This window comes from Olea europaea, chromosome 19 (genome assembly GCF_002742605.1).
Source record: "Olea europaea var. sylvestris chromosome 19, O_europaea_v1, whole genome shotgun sequence".
In the NCBI taxonomy this organism is placed as follows: Eukaryota; Viridiplantae; Streptophyta; class Magnoliopsida; order Lamiales; family Oleaceae; genus Olea; species Olea europaea.
The window spans coordinates 6,010,803-6,020,910 of NC_036255.1; the positions used below are offsets into that span (position 1 = coordinate 6,010,803).

General features: G+C 34.9%; 2 protein-coding genes across 2 annotated transcripts; both read left to right on the plus strand.

Annotated features, from left to right (window-relative positions):
* The first annotated feature begins 1,144 nt into the window (after positions 1–1,144).
* Positions 1,145–8,923, plus strand: LOC111368605 (CHD3-type chromatin-remodeling factor PICKLE-like). The gene is made up of 12 exons (XM_022989952.1): positions 1,145–1,361; positions 2,647–2,797; positions 2,895–3,000; positions 3,166–3,240; positions 4,233–4,294; positions 4,406–4,482; positions 5,408–5,535; positions 6,002–6,479; positions 6,807–6,933; positions 7,255–7,328; positions 7,469–7,963; positions 8,723–8,923. Exons 1-11 carry the CDS (start codon positions 1,332–1,334, stop codon positions 7,910–7,912), a joined length of 1,752 nt encoding a protein of 583 aa, XP_022845720.1. The 5' UTR covers positions 1,145–1,331; the 3' UTR covers positions 7,913–7,963; positions 8,723–8,923.
* Positions 7,992–8,923, plus strand: LOC111368606 (CHD3-type chromatin-remodeling factor PICKLE-like). Its single transcript, XM_022989953.1, has 2 exons — positions 7,992–8,087; positions 8,228–8,923. The coding sequence occupies exons 1-2, from the start codon at positions 8,067–8,069 to the stop codon at positions 8,669–8,671; spliced, it is 465 nt and encodes a 154-aa protein (XP_022845721.1). The 5' UTR covers positions 7,992–8,066; the 3' UTR covers positions 8,672–8,923.
* Positions 8,924–10,108: the final 1,185 nt, after the last annotated feature.

Below are 10,108 nucleotides of genomic sequence, written 5' to 3' on the forward strand. Positions count from 1 at the left end.
GGAATGAACTCGTTAGGACTTAGGAACAAAATAAAACGAAGAGTTTCGTGATGAAATTGAATTAGACTGAAGTTCAGTGACTATTAATGAATTTCTTGCAAGTCACCGACATCAAAGCCCGTGGTGCGTTGAGCGGTTGTCAATTTGGCACCACCAAACCAATTTGGAGTGCTATTACCTATAACTATATTTTAGGGCACCAAAGTAAAATTTATATTTACTTCCATTTTCCCTCCGATCCACCCACCTCACCTGCTTTACTTCAGAATTGGACTTGAAATCTTAAGAAGAACAATTCGAAAACAGGGGTAAAAACCGACATATAATGGATTCTGCAATATCTTGGGACTCCTTGCGAAAGCAGGTAAGTAATTGTGTTTGTGTGTGTGTGATATATATATATTGGCTGAATTTTGGATCTATTGATCTGGTTGTTCTCGATTATAACCTAAGATTGCGAATTGAATCGGGTTGACCATTGGTATTCATAAGATACATTTTTTTATTCTTAAATTCTGTAATTTTGGGACATCTTGTCCTCTGATTACATACCAATTTTTTTTCACTAATGATTCTTTTTTCATTAAAACAATCCTGTGAGCGCCCTAACAACTGTAGGTCATTGCCTTCTAGCCACTGTTTTGACCTTTGGTTCTTGTATGTAATGGTCAAGGTGGCCTAGTTATGCCGCTTTCTGGATCTTGTCCTGATATAGTCTAATCAATATACAATCAACTTCTGTCTGTCACACTAGTAGTAGCCGACCATTATGAATCCCATCTACAGAAATGCAGTCAGTTCTTCATTACATCCATTTGGATTTTTTAACACCCCATAAATGCTTGACTGTAAGGTATCAATTTCCATTTAAAGAATAAAAAACCAAATAAATGCAATGAAGGACATTCTTTAGACAAGGGACACTCTTTAATATGAGTGGGTTTTGTTCCTGTAATTTCTTAAGCTCTCAAATCTATGACGCATACCTAGCCAAATGTTGATAGGGTATTATGTGATATGGCTGCAGTGAGCTGTGCCTACACCAAGTCCATTTTCATTATTGACCCATGGATCTTTTAATTATTTTAAGTTGTTTTGCGTTTGTGTTTGATATGGGATCCTAATTTTTCTGGAAAGAAGCTCAGCTGAAGTGAATTTCTCAGGTAGCAAATTTTGAGTATGTCGATGAAGCTGAAGTGGCAGCAGAAGAGGAAGCATCCATTGCACCAACGGAAAGTAAAGTCTCAACAAACAGTTCTGAGAGAGCAAGCTACTGGGAGGAATTGTTACGAGACAAATATGAAGTGCAGAAAGTTGAGGAATTTAATGCTATGGGCAAGGGAAAGAGAAGCCGTAAACAGGTATTTTTTCCTTGAGATCTTTATTATTGGTTACTTGAATTCCTTATCTTGATGGGACATTTAATTTGAAGGTTGAAGGAGCTTCTTTTCTAATATGCCTTTTCTTGGAGAGCTTTATTATTGTCATAATTACAGGGATAATATTATTCTTAAATAGAAATCTCTGGTTCATGTATTGTCTTTTACCCCTTCAAATTGATCATATAGAGCTTTTGGAGTGAAAGGTGACTTCACAAATTCAGAAAGGCTGCCAATTTGAATTTCTTGTTAAGATTAAATTATAAACAGTAGTAAGTTGAGGATCTGCGTGGTATATGGTCATTTGAAGACTCCACCAATCTTGAGGACTTAACTAGAGCTCATAGATTTTTATAGACTGGAAAAATTAGGATTAAATATTTCTTTAGATTCTGAACTGTTAGTACTACGATTGCTAGCTTTTAAGCCACAAGAGGTTTGTAGGAAAATAATTATCAATTTAAAAATGACCTGTGGCGAAGGAGAAGAGGATCAAGGGTGAGGAAGAAGATAGGAAATTTACCTGGTGTGGATGAAGAGCTCTCAGTTCCTGACAAAAAAGGATTGCGGTTAACGAAAGAGATTGTAGATCTTTGCGTAGGGTTATAGTTCCTCAATTATGGAGTTGAGAAAGACAGGGGATACTTTGATTCTTTGATCTTGTGAAATATACTTTACAAGGGAGGACTTTCGGCTCCATACGAAGACTGAATAACGCTACTTGATCAAACTAAACTGTAGACCAAGGTTCTGGTCAGTACACAAAATGCTTACTTCAAAGATTAAATCAGAATTGATCTCAAGGAAAAGAAAGGCTTCATTTTGGGAATTCTTTCAACCCCACTTGGACACATGCCAGACCAATTTTTTCTCTAGCTACCTTGAAATTTTCTGCTCAGAATGAAAATTCCATCCTACCCTCTTTGTGAGCAAGCTTGCATGTTTTGCTGTAGTCTTTAAAGAAGGCTTTTATTCGTGGAAATTGAACTTGATGGGTTGATTAAATTCTTCTTTTGGTGCACTTGAGCAACTTATCAAGTTCCAGTGTCACTTTTCCTCGATCCTGATTATTATTCCAAGTATTGAGTTTCTCGGTGCAATAGTTATATTTTCTGTGTTCCATGAGAACTTTGGTGCGTTGTGAAAAATGAGAAATACTTGAAAACAGAACCCAACATAAATTTCCAGATTAGGTGTTCTGTCATGGGCATTTGCTCTCTCCACTGTTCATCTATTTATTTCATATCAATGTACATGCTATATACAGATGGTATCTGTTGAAGAAGATGACCTTGCTGGTATGGAAGATGCAAGTTCTGATGCGGAAGATGATAACTATGAAGCTGAGTTGACTGATGGCGAGACAGCTTCAATTGGAACTGCAGCTGTGAGAAAACCTTACAGAAAGAGATTCCGTGGTATGGTGCAACAGACTGTTAGATATTTTGTGGATTAATTAGCTTAATTTCATAGTGACATCTAACTATTGTCTCATTTTCTTATTTTTTTTATCAGCGGACACTTGTGAACCACTTCCTTTGATGGAAGGTGAAGGGAAATCCTTCAGAGTACTTGGGTTTAATCAAAATCAAAGGGCTACATTTGTCCAAAATATGATGAGGTTGCATTTCTTGTTATTTTCTTTACATTATGTGTCTATCTTCTCTGTTTCATTTATCCTTATCTGTTCCCCTCCCTCTCTCTAACACACACACACACCCCTATCATATATGCACGGACGTACGTACTATGTTAATAAATCTAAAAGAACTCAATTGTTTTACAGGTTTGGGGTTGGGGAATATGACTGGGCAGAGTTCGTACCGCGTCTAAAGCAGAAGAGTCACGAAGAGATCAGAGAGTATGTGGTCTTATTCCTCTATACCACGCTACGTTCCACTTCTATGCCAAACAATTGGCAGGGGAATTTGATGCAGCACAGTATATAAGAAGAGGATGATATACCGTGCTGCATCATAATGTCTCTGTTAGAGTATTTAAACTGGCATAGGCATCGTGGGCTCATATTATTTTTTTGACATAGCTCACATGCTTTAGCAGCAGCTAGCTACTGCATTTGTTTGTTCTTTATTAAGTGAAGGGTCCAATACATCATACATCTCTGATATGCTGTGTTATTCTATATGCTCGTTCGCGTACAAGTATTTATGTGCACAACCAAAATTGGGTGTCTGATTACTCTAGATCCGTTATCCAACAAACTTGATGTGGCTAATGGCTTCTTAAAATATACACTCTGTTAGTCTAGTTGGTATATTCTTCTTTTTGTTAATTCTTTTTATACACTATCTACTAATAGCAGACCTCTCCTGAGATCTGAAAGAGTAGACAGAGAAATTGTAAAGCAATTGAGGAGCCTTTTGTTCTGTTTTGAGATTGGCTAGCACATTAAATTGATTTCATGGTCAACCAAAAAATATAGGTAAACTAATTTTGCATTATTTTTTTCTTATTTTGCAGCAAGTTCCATCTTCTATTTTCATCTTGAATCTAATATAAATAAAAAAGAATCTAATCTACACTGTTTCTGGACTTGTCATGTGATAGCATGCCAAAGGAAGTCCTTAAATGATCCATGCATATCTTCTTAAACCTTGAAATTGGGTCTTCAGCATAATGCACATCCTACATCTGTATACTTGAGCTCGTTTGGATTAGTGACCTTGTAGAGCAGATTTGAAGAGACAAGCATGTCTAACATCAACTTTTTGTTCTTACTAAAATTCTTGAATTATCCCTGCCAATTGTTTCTTGTGTGTAGCTGAAAATACATACGGTTTACATCAACAGTTAAACAGTACTTTGTGCTGAACAATAAAATTATTTTTTTAGTTATGGGAGGCTTTTCTTGTCACACATAGCTGAAGACATAACTGACTCACCAACATTCTCAGGTTATTATTACTTCTAATTCTCAAATTTACCCTGTTAATTTGTATTCTGATTTTTTATGTATCTTCTTGGTCAAAGCAAGGTTAATATTTGAATAGTTTCTCTGGTGGCAGATGGTGTTCCCAAAGAGGGACTGAGAATACAGGATGTACTTGTTAGGATAGCAATCTTAATGCTTATCAGGGACAAAGTAAGCTCTATGTCTTAAGAGTAAATCACAATTATATGTTTCATTATTGCAATAGAATTTTGAAGGTTTTGTGCTTTGTGATGTCTCTGGAATCATGGTTACTTATTAAGTCTCTACGGTAAATCACAATCTTTTGTTTTGTTATGCTAATGAAGTTTCCTAGGTTTGGTGCTTTGTCATTATTCTGGAATCTCCTGATTTCTTTTGTCTTGCTATCTCTGAAGGTGAAATTGATGCATCTTTTTTGTTGTTAATGCATGCTACTAGGTTGGAGGCATGCCTTGCCTATTTTATTCTTCAAATAACAATCTTTTCAGTGTCATCATCATCATTTGTAGCTAGACTTTATGTTTAAACATGAGACTGGCTGAAATTTGTACTTCTCTGGATGCAATGGGAAAAGATTCTAAAAACCGTGCATCAATATGGCTTCTGGGAAAGGAAAAGAAGTTAATGAAGTGTTGAAGCAAAACCATTTACAAAATCTGTATCACCACCATTTTAAGATGCAAAACTATCAAGGAATTTGTATTTTCATATTATGTTCATAAATATGTTCTCCATTCCTATCTCCATTATGTCTGAATGTGGCTTGTCCAGATGTCCTGCTATACTTTCTTCTAGAATAAAATTTCGAAGGATTCTACGCCCTTGCATGATAATTACTCCTGCTATTAATCTGCAACTTTTAAACATCGGAACCATTAGTTTACTATATGAAAAAGTGCTGTATTTGGAAGTGTATATACATGTTCCTGTTTATGCAAAGTTTTATCGATATCTTGGCAGTCAAGAGAGTTGATGTTTTTTAATGTTTTGTAATAGAGAGAATAATGTGTAACTTAGTATTAACATCTCATCTTAATTTGTTTCATTTCGATGATGTTATGTTCAATTTTGAAATACCAGCTTGGCATGTTGACAGGTGAAGTCTTCACAAGAGGGAGGTTCGGCCCTTTTTGCAGATGACCTTGTATCTCGTTTCCCTGGAATAAAAATTGGAAAACTTTGGAAGGAGGAGCATGACCAGATTCTACTTAGAGCAGTATTGAAGTATGTTTTTTCCCCCTTCCAGTTAAATTAAAATTTTGCCTGTTTTCATAGCGCAGTTCTGGCTACTAAATTTTCATAATGACAAGATTAATGTTTATGACAAAATATTATAGATAGATAATCCAGTAATGTTTACAAAAGGAGTTCAAGAAATGATGTTTACATATTAATAGACATTAAAAAAAGGATTTGAAGAATTGAAATTGTCCAGAGTAAGAAAAAGTACCCTAGAGATACAATTTGTTACTACATCGATTGTTAGGTCCTATTGAATAAAAATAATGATGAATACTTAATATTACCTATTTACCAAGGATTTATTTCGATCGTCCTTCTGATAATATTTATGTGTTGACCTTCAAACCAGGTAGTTGAAATGAAATTTGATCGAACAAGTCACTCTATAAATTTTCTCAGGTTCTATTTGCATAATTATAATATTACTTTTATTTTGTTGGACATCAAGACATGGTTATGGAAGATGGCAAGCAATTGTCGATGACAAGGAATTGAGAATCCAGGAAGTGATTTGTCAAGTACTGAATCTTCCCTTCATAAACTTACCTGCCCCTGGGGATCTTCAATCCCAAATTTATGCCTCAGGAGCTCCACAAATGCAATCTTCTTCAGTGACTCCTCAAACGCAGTCAGGAGTTTCTCAAGCACAAGATCCTTCTCCAGATATCTTTCAAGCTCAAAATGGTATGAACAAGGCTGAAACTGGAACATCTGGAAATCAGGTGAAAGGAACCAATGTTGAGAACGACCGGGGGCCAGATGTTGCACAGGGAATAACTAATTCTGCAACCCAATCACAATCCGTCCAAGATCATTCTGTACTTTACAGTTTCAGAGAGATGCAGAGAAGACAGGTTGAGTTTATTAAGAAAAGGGTGCTGCTTTTGGAGAAAGTACTTAATGCAGAATACCAGAAAGAATATTTTGTAAGTTCTTTCACTAGTTAATAGGATAGATGAAAAACTTGCCTGTTGTTTAAAATTTACTCAGAAGTGATTTTTTTTTCCCATCATCGGCAGATAACAGTACATGAGATTAGCTCTCTCTATAACCTCTAATACAAAGGGTGCGACAAAGGTTTTTCACTTAGTAATTAAGTCGCTTTCTATGTACATCTCAGTGCTTGAAATGTTGATTAGTTAGGCAGAAGTTTGTTGGAATTTTAGCTGTATCTAATTAATTATGATTTTAATCATTTTGAAGTGACAAATCATTATTACTTATTCTGTTATCTAAATGAATATACTCTTCAGGGTGATGGAATACCAAACGAGATGCCAAATGATGAGACTGGACGCAATGTTACACATGCAACAAATCCTGGTTTTGTGGAATCAGATGACCAAATGATTGACCATTTGCCTCGAGCTGAAATTATTTGTAAGTGTAGCCATATATTCTTTAAGTTTGTCCCTAGAATATCAGTAATTCAGCGAAGATCGATTGGTATTACTTGGGAAAGGACATGATGAATTTATTCCTAATTTTGTGTTTGCATGGTGTACTGAGGAAGAATGGGGTCATGGTGAATTTTAAAGAATAAATTATCTTTGACATTGTATATGGTTATATGACACATGGTGGCTCGTTCTCATGACTTCTTATGTATATAGGGCTCACTGCTCAGGCGGGTTATGCAAATTTCTGATTTGCAATTAGACAGTACAGGCTATGATGTGTAATTATTTTTTCCTAATGCAGTTCCTGAGGAAGTGTCGAATGTTACTTGTGACAGCAAATCAGACCGCTTCGGTATGGTTCGGCTCTACAATGAGGTAAAATTTATATATTCTAATCTTATTGATGGGTGTATGCATCATATTCGCATGTTTCTTAAAAAAATTTATCTAACAAAATCACCATATGCTACCCACTGATGTGTTTAGATACTGTTGTGCTTTTCATTTGCTTGCAGATGTGCAAATTACTTACAGAAAATGCCCAAGATTCAGTTGCAGCTCATATAGCTAACAATCCGGCTAGCTTGAATTTGAGAAGAAATCTTGCTCCACTGGAAGCGTTTAATCAAGAGATAAACCATATACTTTCACCAGCATCCAGAGGAGATGAGAAGGCGAATGTTGAAAAACCAAGTTCCTCGTGTATTCCCCGAGCAGATGATTTTGTTCATGGAGTCGCGGCAGATACTGGGATGAAGTTATCAGCTATGGATATAGACCTTCCAACACAGGGTAATCTGACAGAATTGGCTTGTGATGTTCATAATGCAGAACCATCTACGGCTGAGATTGAATGTCCTTTGGATTTATCAAGTGGAATTGCAGATGTAGAAATGGAGGCAAAGGACGACGATAATTGTAATCTTAAGATCAATGTTGGGATCGATGGAAGCACATAGAAAGTCAAATTGTTTTGGATGATTCAATCATATACAGAATTGCTGAGATACATCCTAAGCATGGAGAGGCTATGATGTGTAATTATTTTTTCCTAATGCAGTTCCTGAGGAAGTGTCGAATGTTACTTGTGACAGCAAATCAGACCGCTTCGGTATGGTTCGGCTCTACAATGAGGTAAAATTTATATATTCTAATCTTATTGATGGGTGTATGCATCATATTCGCATGTTTCTTAAAAAAATTTATCTAACAAAATCACCATATGCTACCCACTGATGTGTTTAGATACTGTTGTGCTTTTCATTTGCTTGCAGATGTGCAAATTACTTACAGAAAATGCCCAAGATTCAGTTGCAGCTCATATAGCTAACAATCCGGCTAGCTTGAATTTGAGAAGAAATCTTGCTCCACTGGAAGCGTTTAATCAAGAGATAAACCATATACTTTCACCAGCATCCAGAGGAGATGAGAAGGCGAATGTTGAAAAACCAAGTTCCTCGTGTATTCCCCGAGCAGATGATTTTGTTCATGGAGTCGCGGCAGATACTGGGATGAAGTTATCAGCTATGGATATAGACCTTCCAACACAGGGTAATCTGACAGAATTGGCTTGTGATGTTCATAATGCAGAACCATCTACGGCTGAGATTGAATGTCCTTTGGATTTATCAAGTGGAATTGCAGATGTAGAAATGGAGGCAAAGGACGACGATAATTGTAATCTTAAGATCAATGTTGGGATCGATGGAAGCACATAGAAAGTCAAATTGTTTTGGATGATTCAATCATATACAGAATTGCTGAGATACATCCTAAGCATGGAGAATGAAGGGTAATAGAACAATATAGTAATTAATAATTACTGCAACTTAGAGATTATAGAAGAGTGTAGATGACTTGGCAGATTCCTGGTTATTTAGTGTGTGAATTGCATTGTTAAATTAAAAACTGGCTCTTTTTCCCCCCGAAAAAAATGTTATTAATTGTTTTGTTTCCCAGTTTCTTCGGTTCGATTCTGACCCTAAATCATTTGTCTAATTGTCTTGTCCTTGTCAAAGTTTGGACATGTTTTTGAAACTATGATGCTTGCTTGAAGATGAGAAGGAAAAGATGAATATTTGAAATTATCTTTTAATTTAGATACGCGGAATGATCATATCTTAAAATTATGCAATGTATTGTCAACTTGGATGATGGTAGGGTTGGACAAAATTTTTGAACCCTAACTTGAATCGAATCGAATCGAGAATCGATGGATTTGATTCGGTTCTCAATTCTATACCAAGAATTGGAAAACTAAATTTCTATAAAAAAAATTTTAATAATTTATTTTATCTTATCTTAAATGAGTCAAATTATTATTTTTTTTTTCAAAATAACTTTGCTAATTATTTAATTTAATTCAAACTCAAAATATGATTTTTACTATTTCTAATTTTTAGTTGAAGTTCAACTTAATTAAATTTACTTGAGTTTTACTCAAATTTATTATTTCATCGTAGTGTTGTTTTTAAAGTTATGGAGAAATCGAATTTGAAGCTTGGTTATGCCACTCTTCATTATTATAAGTTTGCTTCTACCTCTTTTTGTGATTTTAAAAATTAAATTTATGAAAAAATCAATAAAGATAGACGCAAAAGATACTTAAAATTTGAGTATGTTATTTTGTAAGAAGTAAGATTGTATATATTATTAATTGAATTAATGTAGCGTCGTTGTAAAAATTTAAAAAAAAATTATTGTATAAAATCTGAAAATCGAATGGAATCAAACTGAAAATAAAGGAACTGAAGTTGAACAATTCCATAATCAAATTTGAACTAGACGGTTTCACTTACTAAATTTTCGAAAATTCAGGTTCGATTTGATTCTCTTTAGAATTGAATAGAACCGTACAATGTCCAGCTCTAGATGATGGTGATCTTTTTCTCATTTTTATTCGTAATTGTTTTATTTTTGGAAAATGACAAGTTTAAAAGGTTATGAAAAGGACGACCAATGACTTTAATTCTTAAAAGTCCTGACTAGAAAATGAAAAAGCCAAAAACTAGGAGCGCTAGGTATGTTAGGAACGTGTTCAGATTTGTTACTACTAAAATTTTGATACTTCACATAATTTTAGAGTGCTAAAATTTTAATTTTTCTATTTTTTATGTGATGATGAGAGCTAAACCAAGAGCACATTTGGAATGAAC